This window comes from Sprattus sprattus, assembly GCF_963457725.1.
Source record: "Sprattus sprattus genome assembly, chromosome: 3".
In the NCBI taxonomy this organism is placed as follows: Eukaryota; Metazoa; Chordata; class Actinopteri; order Clupeiformes; family Clupeidae; genus Sprattus; species Sprattus sprattus.
In genome coordinates, this window is record NC_137922.1 from 44,254,040 (window position 1) to 44,277,184 (window position 23,145).

The 23,145-nt window shown below is 41.7% G+C and overlaps 1 protein-coding gene across 1 annotated transcript in view; it reads right to left on the bottom strand.

Annotated features, from left to right (window-relative positions):
• Window positions 1–23,019, bottom strand: part of LOC308362784 (glucagon receptor-like) — a gene marked incomplete at both ends in the record, with an annotated part of 34,414 nt that extends 11,395 nt beyond the window's left edge. The window contains 9 exons of the mRNA XM_080835511.1: window positions 1,929–1,989; window positions 2,347–2,506; window positions 3,688–3,844; window positions 4,190–4,296; window positions 14,278–14,399; window positions 16,015–16,122; window positions 20,095–20,197; window positions 21,451–21,470; window positions 22,983–23,019. Coding sequence (XP_080691637.1) covers window positions 1,929–1,989; window positions 2,347–2,506; window positions 3,688–3,844; window positions 4,190–4,296; window positions 14,278–14,399; window positions 16,015–16,122; window positions 20,095–20,197; window positions 21,451–21,470; window positions 22,983–23,019 — 875 coding nt within the window. The remainder of the gene's footprint in view (window positions 1–1,928; window positions 1,990–2,346; window positions 2,507–3,687; window positions 3,845–4,189; window positions 4,297–14,277; window positions 14,400–16,014; window positions 16,123–20,094; window positions 20,198–21,450; window positions 21,471–22,982) is intronic.
• Window positions 23,020–23,145: the final 126 nt, after the last annotated feature.

The window sequence follows — 23,145 nt, forward strand, 5'->3', positions numbered from 1 at the left end:
ATTTTATAAGATTTATGACTTTATTTGCATTTGATGCAAAAAATAAGTATTTGAACCCCCAAGCAAACAGCAATAATTCTGGCTCCCAATGGCCAGTTATGTGCCCAAAGGCACACAGATTAGTCCTCATTAGGTCTAACAAGGTATACCTGATCTCAACTGATGACCTGTATAAAAGAAACCTGTCCAAAGAATCATACTTCACACCTTCAACCTCACCACCATGGGCAAGACTAAAGAGCTGTCCAAGGAAGTCAGAGATAAGATTGTAGACCTGCACAAGGCTGGAATGGGCTAAAAAACCACCGGCAAGCAGCTTGGTGAGAAGCAGATAACTATTGGTGTGATTATTCATAAATGGAAGCAACACCAAACAACTGTCACCCGCTCTAGGTCTGGGGCTCCATGCAAGATATCCCCTCGTGCGGAATCAGTGATCATTCGGAAGGTGCAGAATAACCCCAGAACTACACAGGGGGAGCTTGTGAATGATCTCAAGGCAGCTGGGACCAGAGTCACCAAGAAAACCATTGGCAACACACCACGCCGTCATTTTTTGAAGTACTGCAGCACTCGCAAGGTCCCCCTGCTCAAGGAAGCGCATGTACAGGGCCATCTGAAGTTTACCATTGCACACTTGAATGATTCTAGGGAGGATTGGGAGACAGAATGTGGTCAGATGATACCAAAATCAAGCTCTTTGGCATCAACTCGACTTGCCGTGTTTGACAGGGGGGGAATGCTGAATATGACCCCAAGAGTACATCATACCCACCATCAAGCATGGCGGTGGAAACATTATGCTTTGGGGCTGTTTCTCTGCCAAGGGTACAGGACGACTCCACTGCATCAAGGGGACTATGGATAGGGCCATGTAACGTGGAATATTGGGCTTGAACCTCATTCCCTCATTCCCTCCCATTGAAAACACAACCTTAAAGATTTGGAGAGGATCTGGAAAAAGGAGTGGACCAAAATCCCTCCTGAGATGTTTGTAAACCTGGTGACCAACTACAAGAAACGTCTGACGTCTGTGCTTGCCAATAAGGATTATTCCACCAAGTACTAAGTCATTTTTGTCAGTCAGTTTTGGGGGTTCAAATACTTATTTTTTGCATCAAATGCAAATAAAGTCATAAATGTTATAAAATGCATTTTTCTGGATTTTTTTGTTGATATTCTGTTTCTCACTGTTAATATACACCTACCATTACAATTATAGATCACACATTTCTTTGCAAGTGGCCAAACTTGTGAAATCGCAAGGGGTTCAAATACTTATTTTCCCCACTGTATATGATTAAAAATTCAATTTGCACCTTAAATGTTATTCAAGGAACACTTTTGAAAAACCTTCCATCAGAGATGGACAAACAAAGCCCATTTGGGCTTAAAGAGACGGCTGCCCATGTGGAAACAGGTTTCAATTGAATTGTCACCTCTGGTAAATGCATCATTGTAAGCCCCCATAGAAAATGGAGGCCTCATAACATAAAGAGGGAGAAGCAGCTGTGATCATGTATTCATGTCACAAACGTCTCCAGAGTACTAGAGGCTCCTCGAGCACCTATCAGCAAGCTGGGGATGAAGGATCATGCAAATTATGTCCTATAACCAACAGCAAGAGAGGTCTGTGAAAATAAAAAGCAGCCGGGAGAGACAGAACCCCTGCTGAAATGAACCCAAGAGTGTCTGGAAAAGGGGAAATATTTGGTGCCATTGGTACTATGGAAGGAGGACGTCTGGATTGTCACTGAGAGAGAAGCAATCAATGATCCTGTAGACATCAGTGTGTCTTTGTGTGTGTGTGTGTGTGTGTGTGTGTGCGTATCTGTGTGTGCGTATCTGTGTGTGTGTGTGCATGTGTGTGTGTGTGTGTGTGTGTAGGTGTGTGTGTGTGTATGAGTGTGTATGTGTCACATACTTACTCTTTATTTTCCTTAAGCAGTTTCATCAGTATCCATGGAATGACAAACATCATGGGGGTGCCTATAAATAACACAGACACACACTCATTTGGGATGCATACACACACACACACACACGCACACACACACACACACACACACACTCATTTGGGATGCATACACACACACACACACACTTATTTGGGATGCATACACACACACACACACACACACACACACACTCATTTGGGATGCATACACAATATGTTTGCATGTAAGTTTCTGGGTGTTCAATGAAAGACGATATTTGTTTAATATGTACGTACAAAGTCATCTATATGTATGTCTGTGTGTGTATATGCATGAGTGTATGTGTGTGTGTGTGTTAGTGTTTGTATACCCACACATACAAACTTAGTAGCTTTGTACAAACACATACCCCACCCAAGGAGGCCGTAAGGCAGGCACTTGTTGTTGTCCATAAAAACTGAGGCGATTAGGACTGAATGCAGGTAAAGCGCCTCCCCAAAGAACCAGTAATGATTGGCCAGCACAAAGTACTGCATCAGAGCCTGCGCTATCCGACAGCCTATAGCAGCCTAGGGGGAAGAAGGGAGACAGGGCCCTGTTTTATTTTCACCAGTGCATTTCAAAACTTTAATAAAATCTTAATAAAAAAAATAAAAATGATTGTATACTTAATTTAATTATGTAGGCCAACTTAAAATGTAACTGATGTAGTGTGGTTTTCTCGTACAGTTTTGTTTATTAAAAAGCAGTTGAAAAAGTGGGATAATGTGTTGCCTCTTGATATTTTTCTTATGCAGTCGTCCTCCTATCCCGGTTACTTACACATTTAAAACTAACTTCACAAAGCCCTTGTTTGGCTTGAGAAGAAGCTTTCAAATATAGGGAAATTATATTGTTTGTGATGTCATTGACGTGGCCATTATTTGTGGTAGCCACAGAGAGAAAGAGGCCTCATGGATCAAATCTATCATTTACAGTAACTCTCAGGTCTTTGAATGTGAGTACACCAGTTTAAATATTTTTGACAGTAATCATTTTTTTTTATTATTTGGTCCATGTCCACCTACTGATTTATTTGCCCTGCACTGAAATCTGGTCAAATAAGAAAATATTGAAGTCTAAATTAACTGGTGTGTGTGTGTGTGTGTGTGTGTGTGTGTGTGTGTGTGTGTGTGTGTGTGTGTGTGGTGATGGCCCAGCCGGTGAGCAGTGCCCCACATGGCTGAGTACAGCCAAACAAAGGCAATTACGAGGCATGGTGTTGGATGGGCGGTACTACCCCAGAGGATTCTCGTAGGGAACTCCTCCCCACCCAGGTGTGTCTGGTTGTCCCTCACAGGTGCACTGCATCAATCAGGCAATCAGGAGCCTTTTTAACCTCAAGCAGAGGATCTGGACGAGAGACTGTCTTGAGCGACTGAGGAGTGAGAACCAGATGCCTTCCAAGACAGTCTCATAGTAAGAGGCCTGTGGCCTGCCTTTTTGTATTTCTTTGTATTTAACCGATGTCTCTCTCTCTTGCCTCAAGGAAAAGCCCGACCGAGCCCCTGACACCAAGTGCCAGTCCGGTGAAGATGTTTTGAGTTACCTTTGTGCGCCCCCTCCCTTTTCTCCCTCAGTTTATAAAATAAACTTCTGAGTTGCATTCACCGTAACCCCTGTTTCTGACTGCTCATTTCCACTTTGTGTACCCACTGTTTACCCTTGTAAGGCCAGGCTCCCACTGTGCGTGCGTGCGTGCGTTGTGTACCCTGTGACTCAGCATGTCTCCTATGTCGGCATGTGTGTTGATCTGGCGACTCCAGTGTTGGTCCAGCAGAGAGTCTTTCAGCAGCACGGCCACAGCCCGCAGGATGAACGAAACAAAGAGGTTTGCGTGGATGTAGTTACGCATGCAGTGCAGCTTCCTACACACACACATACACACAAAGAGAGAGAGAGAAAGAGGTTAGTATGGATATACAGATATGTACACACACACACACACACACACACAGAGAGAGAGAGAGGCAGCACTGTATCCATCCTATGCATCCACATTCTAACAAAACAACTGAATTGAACTGAATTAACTAGGAAGAACGAAGGAAGAAAGGAACATGACTTAACAGTGAAAGACTGATGGTACCTCAATTTCTGTTACATGGTTGACCGGCAGAATAAGGCCGAATGAATGAATAAATGAATAAATGAATAGATGGATGGATGGGTGGATGGATGGATGGATAGACAGACAGGCCTTTCTGACTGACCTGATACTGAGTAGGATGATCAAAGCTGAGAGAAGAGAGAGGAGGCTGAGTGTGTAGCCCACTGTGTACAGGATCTGGAAACTCAACATCACCTGCTTTAGCCACAGCTAGACACACACACACACACGGACGTGCGCGCCCACACACCATACGCGCGCACACACACACACACACACACACACACACACACACACACACACACACACACAGACAATACCATAAACAACATGGAACAAAAACATTATTGTCAAACATTGTGTTCATAGAACTGAGGCACAGCATCTACAGTATGTCATCCTCATCTACTGTTAATTGCTTCCTTTCGCTCCTTACGGTTTCACCTCGATGCAGCTCTCCTCCATTGTTCTTTCAAAACATGTCCTTTGTCATTGGGTCTACTTTACATTGACCACTTGCATTCTTTGCATTGGCCATTATCCACATTTATAAGTAAAAGCCCTTCTTGGAGGGCATAGGATGGATTGGATGAGTGATGTTAAACAAAGGGACTTGACTTTCTTCTCCTGCCTAGTTTCTATAGCTCTCAGCCTGGGTATGTAGGTACCCTGTGTGGCTTTTGTGATGAGATGCTTTTACCTCTGAAGGTTTGAGTGCTATAGTAATTGACCATGGGACGCATATAGGCCAGCTCCCTCATGAGAGAGATGCTATCTGAACCTCACAGTACTGTAGATCCCACTGTTATTGTAGCTGCATTCTTCAGTCACTTTCTGTCACTGATTGCCAATGACTTGCGTATAGAGCAGTAATATTAGAAAAAACTGTTCTGCAACAACTTCATCTCTGTTTTGCCTGTATACATGCACATTTGAATACAAATGGGACCACTTCTGTATAGATGGTAAGAACTCTGCAAACAAACAAAACATTTTTTCACACTCTCTCTCTCTCTCTCTCTCTTGCATGGAGTTACTAATGGCAAACTTAAGGTAAAAATAGGGTAAAGGAACACGCTCAGAATCCAACAAACAGCTCAAGCCCTGCCCTTGTCAAAATGAGAGTTGGAGACGGTCTAAAAAAAGTCACAGGAGATGCATTATGGCGTCACCTACAGCCGCGGAAAAAATTAAGAGACCACTTCAAAATTATCAGTTTCTCTGGTTTTACTATTTATTGGTATGTGTTAAAGTAAAATGTACATTTTAGTTTTATTCTATAACCTACTGGCAACATTCCTACAAAATTTCAAATAAAAATATTGTCATTTAGATCATTTATTTGTAGAAAAATGACAATTGGTCAAAATAGCAAAAAAGATGCAGTGTCTTCAGATCTCGAATAATGCAAAGAAAACAAGCTCATATTCATTTTTAAACTACACAATACTAATGCTTTAACTTAGGAAGAGTTCAGAAATCAATATTTGGTGGAATAACCTTGATTTAAAATCACAACTTTCATGTGTCTTGGCATGCTCTCCAACAGTCTTTCACATTGCCGTTGGGTGACTTTATGCTACTCCTGGCGCAAGAATTCAAGCAGCTCGGCTTCTTTTCATGGCTTGTGACCATCCATCTTTCTCTTGATCACATTTCAAAGTTTTTTTTATGGGATTCAGGTCTCGAAATTGGGCTGGCCATGACAGGGTCCTGATCTGGTGATACTCCATCCACACCTTTACTGGCCTGGCTGTGTGGCATGGAACATTGCCCTGCTGGAAAAAACACTTCTCAGAGTTGGAGAACATTGTCAGAGCAAAAGGAAGCAAGTTTTTCTTCCGGGACAACGTTGTACTTTGCCTGGCTGAGGTCTGTAAAAGACCATAAGGATTGAACCAAAGCGGACTGGAGGGTCTCCTAGTTCGTCTTCTCTGATGAGTCCAATTTTCAGCTTTGCCCAACACATGGTAGTCTGATGGTTAGACGGAGACCTGGAGAGGCCTACACGCCACAGAGTCTTGCACCTACTGTGAAATTGGACTCATCAGAGAAGACGAACTAGGAGACCCTCCAGTCGGCTTTGGTTCAATCCTTATGGTCTTTTACAAACCTCAGCCAGGCAAAGTACAACGTTGTCCCGGAAGAAAAACTTGCTTCCTTTTGCTCTGACAATGTTCCCCAACTCTGAGAAGTGTTTTTTCCAGCAGGGCAATGCTCCATGCCACACAGCCAGGCCAGTAAAGGTGTGGATGGAGTATCACCAGATCAGGACCCTGTCATGGCCAGCCCAATTTCGAGACCTGAATCCCATAAAAAAAACTCTGAAATGTGATCAAGAGAAAGATGGATGGTCACAAGCCATGAAAAGAAGCCGAGCTGCTTGAATTCTTGCGCCAGGAGTAGCATAAAGTCACCCAACGGCAATGTGAAAGACTGGTGGAGAGCATGCCAAGACACATGAAAGTTGTGATTTTAAATCAAGGTTATTCCACCAAATATTGATTTCTGAACTCTTCCTAAGTTAAAGCATTAGTATTGTGTAGTTTAAAAATGAATATGAGCTTGTTTTCTTTGCATTATTCGAGATCTGAAGACACTGCATCTTTTTTGCTATTTTGACCAATTGTCATTTTTCTGCAAATAAATTATCTAAATGACAATATTTTTATTTGAAATTTGGTAGGAATGTTGCCAGTAGGTTATAGAATAAAACAAAAATGTACATTTTACTTTAACACATACCAATAAATAGTAAAACCAGAGAAACCGATAATTTTGAAGTGGTCTCTTAATTTTTTCCGCGGCTGTATATGTTTATATTTTTAATATTTCTAACATTTAATCATGTGACATTTTGTAGGTATGCTTGCAGTCGCCTGTCTGGTGTGCAAAAGCAGCTGTTGTCAAATGTATTCATTTAGCAATAGTCTTGAGATTACCAGTAATATTTATCAGCATAATGTCATTTCTGTCCTATAACCAACAGCAAGAGACGACTGTGAAATAAAAAGCAGCCAGGAGAGACAGACCCCCTGCTGAAAGAGACCCAAGACAGTCTGTGAAAGGGGAAATATTTTGAGTGTCATTGGTACTGTGGAAGGAGGACGTCTGGATTTTCATGTCAGTTTGTGTGTGTGTGTGTGTGTGTGTGTGTGTGTGTGTGTGTGTGTGTGTGTGTGTCTGTGTATGTGTGTGGGCCAGTGTGTGTGTGTGTGTGTATGTGTGTGTCTTTGTGTATGTTTGTGGTAGGGCTGAACGATCTATCGTTTTCGACCGAAAATCGCGATCTCAAGCATTACGATTTTGGGATCGTCAAAGCTGCGGTTTTTCTTGCTGAATAATAATAGCCTAGGCCTAATAATTTCGTCAATAATTCCCATGCATGCTCAATGCCGGTGTAGAAAGGCTCTGTGTCAGCTACCAATCACAAAGCTGCAGGCTGCGCGTGACCAGGTGACGTTTGCTCCACTCCAATCAGTGTAGCTCGACATTCAACTTCAAGCATATGGCTGAAGCGGGAGAAGACGCAGAGCCGACGAAATTATTGTCAAAGAAAAACAGCACGTCGGTCATTTGGCAGTATTTTGGATTTGAGGCCAAAACACAGTGACCAAAGACTCATTTAAAAGTTTGCTGCGCACAATGGACAAGAGGTAGCCTATGTTCTGGCCTCCCGCACCTACTTTAACCAAGTCGCCATCCCACAGCTGTACGGAGAATGCAAGGCCAAAGTTGTAAATGAGCTGGAAAAACATGGAGTTTTACGCGTCAACCATACGGATCTGTGGTCAAGCAGAACAACCGAGCCATACATGAGTTTGACGGTGCATTTCGTGAACGAAAACTTCCAGTTGTTTTTTGTTGTTGTTCTTCTGCATCTTACCCTAAAATCCCTTATCTGCACCTTAAGGCGGCTGCATGCTACAGCGTTGGGGGTTAACGGTTGCGCAAAATTTACTCGGTGCAGTTCATGCTCCCAAAGGTTGCGCGTGTTGTCATGAGCCTGCCATTTGCCTGGCAGATAGAAAGCTGTTTCCCTAACAGAAAGTCTGAAGCTTGAAGTTCTTTTCAAACCTTTGCTTGGGTAGCACTGTTAAACTGAGCAGACATGCAGACTACATTTGAGTAATCTCATCTCGTAACATTCGTTTTCTAAAAACAATCACATAGTATTGCATGTTTTACTGTGGTAGAAAATACGTTAGCTTAATGCTAACGTATATGGAAAATCCTATAGACACCGCGCTAGGTATTAGCATCAAGTAATTCACGTTAATGTTTTTGAATGAGCCTGACATTTGCTCTGCAGATAGATAACAGGTTCCCTAACAGAAAGTCTGAAGCTTGAAGTTCTTTTCAAACCTTTACTTGGGAAGCACTGTAAAACTGAGTAGACATGCAGAATATTTTAGTAACCTCATCTCGTATCATTCGTTGATAGAATGCAGGCTGCGAGGCTCGCGTAAGGGCTTACGTAAAAAATGACGCAAGTCTAGAAAAAGGGGCCGACGCACGCAAGACGTAAGAAGTCGCGCAAGGGTCGCGCAAGGGGCTTGCTCGGCCTCTTGCGCTTGCGCTTATGCTTACGTAAGGAAGCATGAATCAGCCTTTACCCTGACATGACTTTGTTCCGTTAAGAAAAGGTGTTCACTCTTTTTACTTATCTTGGGCTGGCGACTAAATTGTCTCCGATGCTCCGCCACTTGGCGAGTGACATTGCGGAGCAAATCTCCCGACTATTGCGCCCGTCATGGTTAAAAATAGCTTTTTAATACAATAATTTTGCCAGCGAATACAAAGTTCTAATACTTTGCCGGCGAATACAAAGGTTATAAAGTTCATATATTTCGAGCGCAATTTTAAAGTTGAAACCGACTTAGTTGACCACACGCAAGTTAACGCAGTTAAACGAAAGCTAAAATAATGTGCTGATTCATTGCCGTTGCATCACCTCAAGCAAAGGTGCAGAGAACATCTAGGGTGGAAGAAACAACAGCCACAACATCAGCTACAGCTACACCAAGGGCATGTTGCAGTAGGTGGCTCATTTTATTTTGTGTAACACATGTATTCATAACATCAAGCCTTTCGCCCACTACACAGTGTCATGCTCCGGTAAGTTTTTTTTTCTTTGCTCTCGCACGCCCCCTTCAGTGAAGCAGAGGTACTGTTTTCCTTCCCTTTGTTTTTTTCAATGCGGTTTTTTGTCAGATCAGTAAAGGCTGATTCATGCTTCCTTACGTAAGCGTAAGCGCAAGAGGCCGCGCAAGCCCCTTGCGCGACCCTTGCGCGACTGCTTACGTCTTGCGTGCGTCGGCCCCTTTTTCTAGACTTGCGTCATTTTTTACGTAAACCCTTACGCGAGCCTCGCAACCTGCATTCTATCAACGAATGATACGAGATAAGGTTACTAAAATATTCTGCATGTCTACTCAGTTTTACAGTGCTAACCAAGTAAAGGTTTGAAAATAACTTCAAGCTTCAGACTTTCTGTTAGGGAACCTGTTATCTATCTGCAGAGCAAATGTCAGGCTCATACAAAAACATTAACGTGAATTACTTGATGCTAATACCTAGCGCGGTGTCTATAGGATTTTCCATATACGTTAGCATTAAGCTAACGTATTTTCTACCACAGTAAAACATGCAATACTATGTGATTGTTTTTAGAAAACGAATGTTACGTGATGAGATTACTCAAATGTAGTCTGCATGTCTGCTCAGTTTAACAGTGCTACCCAAGCAAAGGTTTGAAAATAACTTCAAGCTTCAGACTTTCTGTTAGGGAAACAGCTTTCTATCTGCCAGGCAAATGGCAGGCTCATGACAACACGCGCAACCTTTGGGAGCATGAACTGCACCGAGTAAATTGTGCGCAACCGTTAACCCCCAACGCTGTAGCATGCAGCCGCCTTAAGACTATTAGGCCGTAAGGTGAACACGGTTTTCGTTTCAGCCCGTTCCACTCACTGGCATCTACACAATCTTTAGCTTATAAAAAAGAACGAGTCGTGGTTAGTTACCAAAAAAAAGTTCGTCGCTGATTTTCCAGTCGATTGTCTATATGGCTTTGTTTTATGCAGAACTAGAGACTTCAGAGCGTAATAAGATTTTTGTCGGGAGCCGTGCCACGCTTCGACACGTGATCATGCTACACCAATGAGAAGGCTGCATTTGTCAACAGAATGGAAAAATGGCGGCTCCCGTGTGGTTAGAAACATCGTTAAAGATAGAGGAAAACATCCGAACATCCTCAAAAGTGGGCTAAATTAATTCTAATTAGTGCTGTATAGATAGCCGCGTCCAAGAATAACAATGAGGCAAATATACGATAATGTTATTTTTATGTTAAGTCATTTACATCAAGTTTGACATACATGGGAATACCCATTACTGACGATCTTACATGGACTGTGAACACCCACCGAAGAAATCAAGGCAAAGACTGTACTTCCTACATCAGCTGAGGAAGTTCAGCACCATCAGCTGTGTGTCCTGACAGCATCACTTGGTATGGGAACTGTACAGCCTGTGACTGCAGCACCGAATCATCAGAGCATCTCTCCATATTCTGCAGGAGACCTACAAGAAAAGACCTACCTACCAGCGCCCAAGGTATTGTAAAGGATTCCTAACATCCTGACCATGGACTTTTCAAAACACTGAGGTCAGGCAAACGTCTCTGCTGCTACAAGACCAGAACAGAGAGACTGAGGAGGAGCTTCTTTCCTCAAGCATTCCTTATCCTGAACACACACAATGACTATAAAACATCAATTACACCTTTTTCACACACTGCTCTTTAAACTCCCTCTTGCTATTTATGAAAAATATTTCTTGATCTTTCTTTCTTCACACTCGCACAGAAAAAACAGTAGTATTTTTATGTATGTGACAAATAAACCTCCATGTATCAATAAAAGGCAGTAATTGTAAATACCAATGACCATCTGTTTGTTCATTCGTTCATTCATTCATTCATTCATTCTTCCACAAATGAAAACAACACTAATGAACCATAAAAACACTCTTCATGAAACATGAAATATGATATATAAAACTGTACAACACTCAGTCCTCACTGTTAGTGTCAGTGTCAGGACAGTTATCTTCCAGTTCCTACAGCAACGACATAGGTCAACTACATGCAACACAATCCTGCAGAAAAACATGTCTGTCTCACAGGCACCTTTGCAGCCACAGTGTATCACATGCAAAACACTGTCAGGGTGCCGGATTTCTAGTCATCCAGGTGACGTGCAAGTTCCCATCCTCTATTTGCCAACCATATCCAGCAGGTGATGGAGCACTTATATTATGTTTGAGACAGGACCTCATTATTGCAGCCTGGTAGTTTGCCCTTTTGCAGTGCTGATGGAGGGCATCAGTGGTAGGTGGAATGGATAATTCTGGCAAGGCTGATGATGTCATACAGAAAGCCTTGAACCTAGCTTTATTTACATTATCAGCAGCCGACTGATCATATAAGTGGCATACATACTGGCAAAGAAATGCAAATGTTGACTGCTCCAAGTTTAAGTTAGTACCTAAACTTTTAAAAGCCTTTAGGTACTCATCTTTCTCACATGCAACAGAAAATGTCTTTCTTTTTCCTTTGCCATAAAAGGCACTTGTGGAGTCACACCCAGAGAATTTCTGAATTCCGATCAAGGCTGAACACACACTGGTTCCAAGAGCTGATTACACCTTGGTAATGTCAATGACACATGTCCTGTTGCCAGTCCCTGTGAAAACATATAAAGTGCATGGCAAATCTGTCTGCACACTTACAGCAATGACTGCCACATCTGTAGATGCCAGACAGTGTAGCGGGTTGAAACGGAAACAGGGTTCACCTTACAGCCTATATGAGGATGTGCATGTGTGTGAGTGTGAGTGTGCACACACTGGGCACCTTCACGAGGCTTCTCTCCAGTCTTCTCTTCCACACACACACACACACAAACAGAGTTGAAGACCTTGTAAATGTTTTCCCACATAGTATGTTTTTGCATATGAAAAAGCCAGTGAAAATGCCTTTACATATTGTAAACATATAAAAGGTCAGGCACATTTATGTGGACCTTCCCTGCCATGTACTATCAGGTGACGTTTTAAAGACCCAGCTTGTTTAGAAGTTTTTCCACATTGGCATGAGTATCAACATATGCATTTGAGAAGGGCAAACTTCACACTTCAGAATTCAAGCATTTAAGTGGCTTTTCTTCACTGTGCAACCGCTGATGGCATTTCAGACTTGATGTCCTAGTGCAGTGTTTCTCAACCACTGGGCCGTTGCACTTATCATCCTTATTACTACTGTATTTTGTGCTGTGTCTTATTGATATAATGTATTTAACCCTTATTTAATGTTAATCACAATTACAAACGAGGGTCTGACAGGGCTTACAATTAGGTGTGAGTGCTCCAGATCAATGAGGAAAAGTCAACCCCCTCGCTGGATTTCTAATGTTGGGATGATTATTGTATTTCTGTAAGTGTGTGTGTGTGTGTGTGTGTGGGAGAGAGAGAATCTGGGAGTGGAGCTGTAATGTTATAGGGGAATGAGGGTTTATTGTTGTGAATGAAATCTCACCTGTGAGTGTGTGTGTGCGTGTGTATGTGTCGATGTGGAGTGAAATGTGTGTGTAGCCTACTGTATGTGGGGTGTGTGTGTGGTTGTTGCCACCTTAAGTTTTTGCCCATTTTCTTAAATCCATAGTGTCAAAGTTAGTTAAACTAGCAGGCAAACATAGTTTTTGCAGGGGCAGTGAACCAGCTCAAGGATCACCTTTGGAGCTGGTGGAAGTGACATCCAGAGTCATAATTCTTGTCTTTGTTCATCTGTCAGACGATGTCCTCATTTCTTTGTGATTTCTAAGAAATGCTCATGACTTCTTACAATGTTGCATGGAATTGTTTGTGTATCATCTAAGCCTTGACTTCTTCGGTGGATGTTCACAGTCCATGTAAGATCGTCAGTAATGGGTATTCCCATGTATGTCAAACTTGATGTAAATGAATTAACATAAAAATAACATTATCGTATATTTGCCTCATTGTTATTCTTGGACGCGGCTATCTATACAGCACTAATTAGAATTAATTTAGCCCACTTTTGAGGATGTTCGGATGTTTTCCTCTATCTTTAACGATGTTTCTAACCACACGGGAGCCGCCATTTTTCCATTCTGTTGACAAATGCAGCCTTCTCATTGGTGTAGCATGATCACGTGTCGAAGCGTGGCACGGCTCCCGACAAAAATCTTATTACGCTCTGAAGTCTCTAGTTCTGCATAAAACAAAGCCATATAGACAATCGACTGGAAAATCAGCGACGAACTTTTTTTTGGTCACTAACCACGACTCGTTCTTTTTTATAAGCTAAAGATTGTGTAGATGCCAGTGAGTGGAACGGGATTCATTTTCTAAAGGACTTTTCGTGCTTCACCTTGCGGCCTATATAGTATAATAAGCTTTTGAATATCCATGCTATAGTGTTAGTTGGACAATATTTATCTATCATATAAGTGTCATTTAAAAGCTTAATTTAGATTTTTTTTTAGTAGCCTAGACCTAATGCAGCGCTTCTTATGAGGTTAAATTAATTCATCTGAAGTACATTTTTAATAGCCAACTCTTGAATGTGCTTTAAAAAATTGTGGTCATGCAAAAGTAAATTAAATAATGACTGTATCGTGAAGGAGGGCCTTTAAGGATTCCCGGGTATAGCATACAGCGCGTGTTGCGGAAGTCACCAGCCAATTGGGCAATATTGGTTGATTTCTTTGAATCCATTCTGAGAGTGATTAACAATGATATTAAAATCATAGGTAAAGATTGTTTATATCAAACAATGTCAGAGTAGGTCTGAAATGGCAGGTTTAATTTTGCCCGGTAAAAAATATGATTGGCTGGTAAAAAATGTCATGTTGTCTGGTAGCCTAAGCCAAAAAGTGAATTTCGAGCCCTGATTACCCTAATGGAATTCATTGGTTATATTAATTTATACTGGAACTTGATATAAAGAAAATAAATCGTGGTTGAAATCGAAACCGCAATCTCTACCAGAAAAATCGCAATTTCAATTTTTTCTTAAAATCGTTCAGCCCTAGTTTGTGGGCCTGTGTGTGTGTTTGTGTGTGGGCCTGTGTTGGCCTGTGTGTGTGTGTGTGTGTCTGTGTTTACCTCTTGGATGTATGTGCTCTGTTCTTCCTCACACTCGGACATGTCTCTCCACAGATGGCCCTCTGAGTCTCTCACCCACTGTCCATCCAGACCACAGTTCCTGCGTACCACACCATGCTGAACTGTAGCACACAGACACACACACACTCAGTGCGTGCACATGATGGCAGTACTCCGATCCGATTCTCTCCATGGGGTCTCCATGGAGGGTTAACTGCTTTATCTCAAAGCACATGGCAGTGACAAATCCAGATCTTGGCCGCGTCAGTTCAAATCAAATGCGGAATGTTTACATCTGCTACCGTTGATTATACAGTAAATACGTTGTGAAACAAAAACACACCACAGTTAAAGTTGTATTAGTATTGATTGATTCACATCGATATGAATGGATTACATGACTAAGAACTGGTGGAAAAGTAATATGAAAATATTTGTTCACTGAATTAGCGCGTTCTGTCCAAAACAGTTGCTTTCCAGTTTCAAAGTTTCAGTTTCGGTTTCAGTATTTCAACGTGAATGAGAGGGAGCACAAGAACTGAGCGTCTAGCAGCGATTATCATATCATAGACACATATGATGCATGTATATGTCTGTGGGCAGGATCTCAAGCACGTGCAAAAGTTGTTGTTGTCCAATTGGAATCTAGATTCGAGAGACACATGCGTGTCTACTTCGTTTCCCAGCGGAATCGAATCGTGTATCCAGGGGTTTACATCGGAGTCCAGTCGGACTCAAGTCGGACACAAGAAATCTAGATTTGGGGAGACACATGTGTCCAATTTTCGATTTAAATCGGACTGAAATCGGAAATTGGACTCGTGTCCACACTGATAATGTTAGGTGAAAATTCACCCTAGTTACCTCAGGGACTCCGGAGCTGCATGTAAGTATATTTATTAGACAAACAACAACAACAATTGCAATCGGGCTCCCCTCCCAGCACAAGGCTGAAAGTGAAGGCAATGATAAACCCATCGCACAAGGTTTATATAGTCAGAAGGTTAGCTTTCAGCAGGGATAACCACGTGGGGGATTTCTCACGTCCGAGGCTCCCTGTCTTGCAAGGATGGCAGTTTTGCAGAAGGACGAAAGAAGCACAGTTCCCTTCTTATCTCCTCTGGTCTAAACATGCTCTTGTACATATGCAGTCTAAGTGGCACCTAATATTCTAAGAGACACACACATACAGAAAAGCCATGTTCCTGTTTTCATAAGCACATGATTCATACAAGGAATATATTAATACAAGGCACTTGATTATTATATTCTTAAGTCATTAACAGTGTTTGCAAATAATCTCCATCACACACGAACACGCATACACACACATGCACGCACACACACACACACACACACACACAGGCAGGCACAAGTGTGATTTACTTAAAACTAAGCATGTGCGTATGCGCGCTTGTGTGTGTATGTGTGCATGTGTGCATGAGTATATAGATGTGAGTGTGTGTGTGTGTGCATGTGCGCCTGAGTATATAGATGTAAGTGTGTGTGTGTGTGTTCGAGTGTGTATGCACACCTGTGCATAAAGCGGCATGTGTGTGCGCACCGGTGCAAGTGTGTGTGTTTCTGTGTGTATGCATGAGTGTGTTTGTTTGTGTTTGTGTTATCTGTGTGTGTTGGTTTGTGTGTGTATGCATGTGTGTGTTTGTTTGTGTGTGTATGCATGTGTGTGTTGTTTGTGTGTGTATGCATGTGTCTGTTTGTTTGAGTGTGTCTTACCTGTGTGTACCCAGGGCAGGTAAGAGGGGCATGAAACATTCACCAACGTTCCAGGTAGCGCATCAGGCCAGCAGGCATACAAATCAAAGGACCTGTTACAGAAGAGACCTAACACACACACACACACACACACACACACACACACACACACCGAAGACACACAGACACAGACACACACACACTGACATTGAACATCTGTGTCTCAGGTGACAAGTAATTTCAATCAACACACTGTAATAATGGGATACATATTTAGCAAGTTAGCTAATTGACATGGAAATATCATCATGCCCAGGGTATAATTACTGTAGGTATTATGGGTCATGTCACATAGGGTTGGAAAGAATGAAGACAGACGGATTGGTGGAGTGGAATGGAGCGGTGGTGAAAACATAAAGGGATAGCCAATCTGGAAAGTGCAGGTGAAGACTAAAGGGCGAAATACATAGAGAACATTTGTAATTAAATAAACTATGAGCTGTATAATGACATGAAATGAAAACCATTGAAATGCTTCATAATCATCAAGTTTCAAAGCTTTTTGTACACTCTTGACTTCTTATCTATGCTTTCTATCTATCTTCATATTCATGACAAAAGGAATAATATTTCTTGACATTCAGGCGACTGTCCTGCATATTACAATTGTGCTTTGTCTGTAATCGGTATTTTAAGTACCATTTAAGTATTTCCTTCATTATGATAAGGTATTCATTATTTTCTTCACTGCGTGGGGGCCCGGAAACAGAATGGTGGAATTTGGAAATGAGAGTATGCCGTGTGTGACAAATGAACTTATACTCTGCCAGGGAAAATGTGTTATTTTTCATCTTTATTATAGTGTTCCATCCAGTGTGACCCATGGGGTGGACAAAGGGTAAAAACTCTATGACGTTTTTTATATGCAGATTATTATTAGATTTTTCTTTTTTAGTAAAAGGATCCTTACCAATGATATAAAAGGAATATATGATGAGATTCGGGTCAACGTCGCTACATGACTCAGCATTACCTTCTGAGGGTCATTAGTGATGTTGGAACTCAAGAGGGTCCAAAGACAGTTGACAGTGACCAAAGACAGTTTTTTTAGGCCAATATAGACTAGGCTTGCCTAGCAACTCACGCCACATTTACAAAAGTAATATGCCCTTGGGAAGATAAGAGCTGAAGATGAAGCCTTTTTTAATATGCAGATTATTATTAGATTTTTCTTTGGTAATGAAAGGAGCCTTACCAATTAAATAAAAGGAATATATGATGAGATTCGGGTCAACGTCGCTACATGACTCAGCATTACCTTCTGAGGGTCATTAGTGATGTTGGAACTCCAGAGGAGTCTTACCAAAGATTTAGGGCCTGATTTACTAACAGGATTGCGCCCATTTTCTGGCGTAAAATAGCGGTCGTAACGAAAAACGGTATTTACTAAGCTGGCGCAGCGCATATTAACGCTTTGAGGGTGTGTACCTGCAAACAGGTGGGATGGTTCGGAAACGTGGGTGGTAACGTAGGCGTGTAGCGCTATTTAATGGGAGGAGTGCGCCTAATGATGAACTGCGTGGTATTTACTAAACTGCCCGGCGAGCGCACATCTCTGATTTGCAGGCTAATTCTCCGCCTCATAAAAGCACGTCTTAACCAAGCGCATTTCCACTGAGTCTGAAAACGTTGATATGGCAGCAGCAAGGCAAAGACATAGACAGAGACAGCGAACAGAAATATTTGTTTCAACTCGTATAATTCATATATATGAAATTAAACTTTCCGAACGTAATTGGAGAAATTGATCGCACCCACATGCAAACAGTCCCACCTTCAATCCGCGAACACGTTTACCGAAACAGAAAGCACACATATTCAATGAATGTCCAGGTCATATGTGATGCCAACATGACCATTACTTACGTGGAAGTGGTCTGTCCATGACAGTTTTATCTTTCGGAATAGTGCCATTTATCCATGATTGAGCAACGGTGATTTTGGAGAGGCCTGTCTACTTGGTAAATGTATTTGTTTCAGTGGGGATATATTGTAGTGAACCCATGTCCCTTGTAGAACGTATTAATCTCGCCATGTACACATATATATTGTTATAATAGACAGTTTATGCATTAATGCCACCAATAGCATATTATTTATAATCGTGTTCTTTTAAACATCTCGCTGTAGATGATGGCGGGCAAAACAACAATATAACCCATTGAATCAGGTTCAGTGATTGAGCGAACGTGAACCAATATATCTATCTCGCTATCTATTCGCTATCTATTCGCTGAACCTTATTTTTTTCTTCCTCGAATCTCCATGGTGGCAGTAACTTGCTGGCAAGTTCTCCAGTCTTTTAACGGTGCGCTAAATAATGATTGCCCAGCGCGTATCTGGCTTGATAAATATCACGGAAAATGCGGGGAATCACCGTGCGTTAATGTGCGCCTGGCAAAGAAGCGTTCGCAAATCAATCTTAGTAAATCAGGCTCTTTAAAGGGCGGAGTAAGCACAGTTTGCCCAGCGCAGATCTGGCTTGATAAATACCAAGTAAAATGCGCAAAAACACCGTGCGTTAATTTGCGAACGCAGATTAAGAAGCGCTCGCATATTAGTAAATCAGGCCCTTAGTTTTGAGGCCAATTTAAACTACACTGGTCATAAAAAAAGTAAAAAGACATATTACCTTAATTTTTTTAAGAGGAATATAAGCAGCAAGTAAACACACAAAAAAAAGCACATCTGTCTCTGTCAGTCATAGCACAGTCCGTGTCTAATTGATGCTTCACTGTGTGTGTTTGTGTGTGTGTGTGTGTGTGTGTGTCCCACATGATAAAATATAATTTCAAAGGTAGCCTGTCAGACCTTTGTGTGCTGCCACTATAGCCTCCTCTCTCCTATCTAAACTAGACAAAAAAATAATGGACCACTAATGGTCAGAGGATTTATACTCTGGCAAAGCTGTGTGCAAAGGGGTAGGCTCACAATGGAATATAAATGTGTCTATTTCAGTGTAGACAAGCAAGTCTACAGTATGTCACCGAGCCAAGGAGGCAGAACTCTTGATTCTTTGCAATCTACAGAGGTGGCGAGTAAAGGGAAGGATTAATTACTGCTTTAACAAAGAAACTTATTGGCATGTTCCGCTAATGGCTCGCATTCTGTTTTTATTTTCTAAACATTCTATTTTGTTTGCTTAATGGTGTTTTGCAGTCTATGCTGTAAGGAAATAAATGCGTTTTGTCCATTTTGTCCATTTCGTCCATTTGGTGCACTGCTTTCCTCAAGAGGTAGTTGCATTAAACGCATGCAGCTGTGATAACCAGCAGGATTTATTTATTTTTTTATCCGGCTTTCCATGGGCAAGTACTTCAATCATCTCTATTTTCCCTTTAGAAGTCCAAATGTCCCTTCAGCCACAACTCTTGGCAGTTGAGCAGTGGTGAGTGTTGAATTGCTTTTTGCCTCCGAGATGCATGTCAATTATCTCTGTATGGTGTGGCCAGAGATGTGCTGAGTGGGTATGTAAAGTTTCCAAGCAGGTGGTAATCACTTCCCATTACATCCTGGAGGTGGCCAACTAACATACAGTATGAGCCCTATGGCTTTGTGTTGAAGGGAGAACTAAGCCACAGGGCTCTTCCATTAGGAGTTTTAACACTCACTCAGAGTTAACTTAGCCAGGCTTGTTACTAATCACCGTTCCTGTAATACCACCCAGGGAAGACCTATTTGTATCTTTAGCTAGTGTATGTAACATTGTAGTCTGACACTTTCATAACCTTTTCAACTCCACTCTGCATATCTTAATAAAAAAATGGTAACTCTTACAATATCATAAATCACAAAAAAGTGATCATGAGATTATTAGCTCAAATAGATGGTAGCAGTCTCGAATCATTCCTTTCAGAACATCATGCAAGCACTGCTGTTTCCTTAAGCAATGGAGTCTCCCCACGCAGGTTTGACCTTGACCTTGCTCACAGTGTTGCATATTTCATCCAACCCATAGAGTGCCATACAGAGGAAAACGGTTTCAATAATGATGACATCCTTGAACTTTAAGTTGCTCTGAACAGAGAGTAGTGTCATTACCAGTTGGGTGTGGGTCCTGCTGGATCTGTCTCAGGCAGTCGTCCTTATACTGGAGCCACTTCCTGTAGGTCTCCTCCAGAACCTTTCCAAATGCACTTTCCCACTGAAGACCAGACAGACACACACACACACACACACACACACACACACACACACACACACACACACACACACACACACACACACACACATTATGACAGTGTAGGAAGTAGTGGATGCACATTAATCATGTTTTACGCACATAGATGCATCTGTACTTATTTTCATTTTGTTAATGAAAACTATGACTAAATATATTTGTCAAAAACCGTCCCCATGACTAAGATTAGACGATGATGATACTTCCCTGTCGTCATCAAACACTTAAAAATGTTTCTCTTTCACAGCGCAGTCAGAGTGGTACAACACTCAACGGTGATTGGCTGATTTTTCTTTGAGAAACTTGTGCGAGGAGGCCAAGTAGCCTAGTTAGGCTTCCCCTCTGCAGCATTTATCTACTCTAAAGCAAGGAGCTGATGATATGACATCAAAAAGCCTTTCAGTGACCAGAGTTACGATAATCAGCATTGATATAAATTTATAATAACATGAAATTTGTAATGTTATAGAAATGTTTATTTCTCTAGTCATTTAATTCTGAAGAAGCCTTGCTTTCCCTGAACTCTGCTAGGGGCTGCCATAGCATCTCTGACACAAGTCACTAAAAAATGTCCACGGCCAAACAACCCAAAGTGCCATTCAAGATACGGAGTGAATGGAACTTGTGGATGGATTCATTCACCCTTAGCAGTATTGACAAAGGATGACAGAATTAACACTTATCCGCACAGTAAGTGTGCTATTATAGACTAGTTACTTTTTCTGCACCCACTAAGTGCAATAAATTACTTTCTGTTAACCACATGACATGACAGTGCTTGTCCACTGTCTATTTTTCTTCCTTATTCTATTTTTTATTATGATGAATTAATTCATTTCTGAGTTTCCAGCTGGCAGCGCCTGTAGTATCCACAGGCGGTGGCTGATTTGCTGTGTCTGTATCTTGTCACCGACTTTAATAAAGCTGAGAGGTGTAAACCAGAAATAACTTTCCACTGCTGTCCGCTTGTCAAGCAACTTCTGCAAATGATCTGCCGTTGGGACATGGCAGAATGATCCAAGTACCTAAAAAACTACCCATATTGTCATTCAAGATGCTGAGTTAATGGAACTTGTTGACGGTCTGTCTTTCACCCATTGCAGTATAGACAGGCGAGGAAAAGATTCCCTTGCCTACTGCAATTTCCCAAGTAACAATACTGAGATGTGAGCAAAGTTCACCTAGTGAAAGGGTTACTTGGTGTTATAATTGCTCACCTTGTGGTAAGTCCTGGATACTGTCCCAAGGGGACAGCACAAGGGAGCACAAGGTCTATCGAATAAAACTAAACCAACACGCACCATGAAGAAAAAGAATCGGTTCCGCTGATTCTGAGGGGAAGTGCCGGAGGGGTAATAACCGGCAGTGGTGGGTAGTAACGCGTTACAAGGAACGCAAATGAGTAAAAAAGTAAATTTTTCGGGTAACGAGAACTTTTTGTGTTCCTTTATCTGTCTGCACTTTTACTCTTACTCGAGTAAATATTTGAACTAGAATTCTACTCTTTACTCAGTTACATTTCCATTGTGCTTTCATTAAAATGAGTAGCCTATTGTGATAAAAGTACACATATCTTTGTTTACTGGAATACAAGCATACACGGCAACCAGAGGGTAAAAAAGGAGAGGTCAGTTAGCTATGCGTTATCGACGCGCCCTCCACAGGTTGCAACATTGTTGTCATTTCATAGCCGCGCAGGAGACAACTTCAGGTCGACCGTTACGACTATAACTTTAATCGCCGCCACTATGGATGAGAAGATGGACGAAGCTAGCGTTACTACTGGTCCTCCTGACAGTCCTGGGGCAGCCCCCACTCCAATGTAATAATATTTTTTGCAACTCACCGTCAGCATCATGTTTATTTACTTGGCTAGCTTGCAAAAGGCAGCTAAGTTATACTGTCAGAATTGCTAGCACGAATAAGTCAAAAATTTGTAAAATGGCAGGTGATTCATGGCATCTTTTTTCTCTAACCGGGATGATCTTGTAAATAACAATGCTTTTGCAGTCAGAAAGAGAGAGAGAGAGGGCATTTCTCTCCATGAAAAAGAATGAGATCTCCTACATGGTCAATATTTTTAATGACCTACTGTTATTTTCTATGAGATCTATGAGATGTGTAATGAAAAAAAAAACATACATGATACAATGAAGCAACTTGTGAAGAAATGTGTCAAGAGTGCATTTCTTTCTGACTTACTCACGTTATGTTTTTCATTGATCCAAACACTCCAACACAAAAAAGTAACTTGTAATTTGAGTAACTTTTAAACAGAGTACTTTTTTACTCTTACTCGAGTAAGTTTTCCAATTGGAATATTTACTTTTACTCAAGTCGATTTTGAAGGAGGTAATTGTACTTTTACTTGAGTACCAATTTTCAGTACTCTACCCACCACTGATAACCGGGCTTATAAATAACTTCACGGTGTGTTTAACAAGAGAGAGAGTGGTGAGAGAAAGAGAGTGTGCGTGTGTGTGTGTGAGAGAGAGTCAGTGTGTGTGTGTTTGAGGAGAGAGAGAGAGAGAGTGGTGAGTAATTGCAATCTTTCACTGATCCATCACAACAACCTACTCCCCTCCCCCCCCCCCCCCCCCCCCCCCGTTTATTTGCTGAATTTGTTTCAATGACTATATATGTGCGTGGCATGGTGAAAGAGTATGTGTGGTTGTCTGCGTGTGTGAAAGAGAGGGAGAGGGTGAGACAGAAAGAGAAAGTGTGTGTGTGTTTGTGTGTGTCAACTGACCTGCAGAGACATCCAACAGAGATGTCCCACTATCCATCCCGCAAGAAGCATGGTTGCTTTCTCTGTCTGACTCTCTGGTTCTGCCCGCACATATGCTAATGAGAATAAGTACAAGGGCAACCACACACAAACACATGCCATTATCAGATGAATAACCACATTT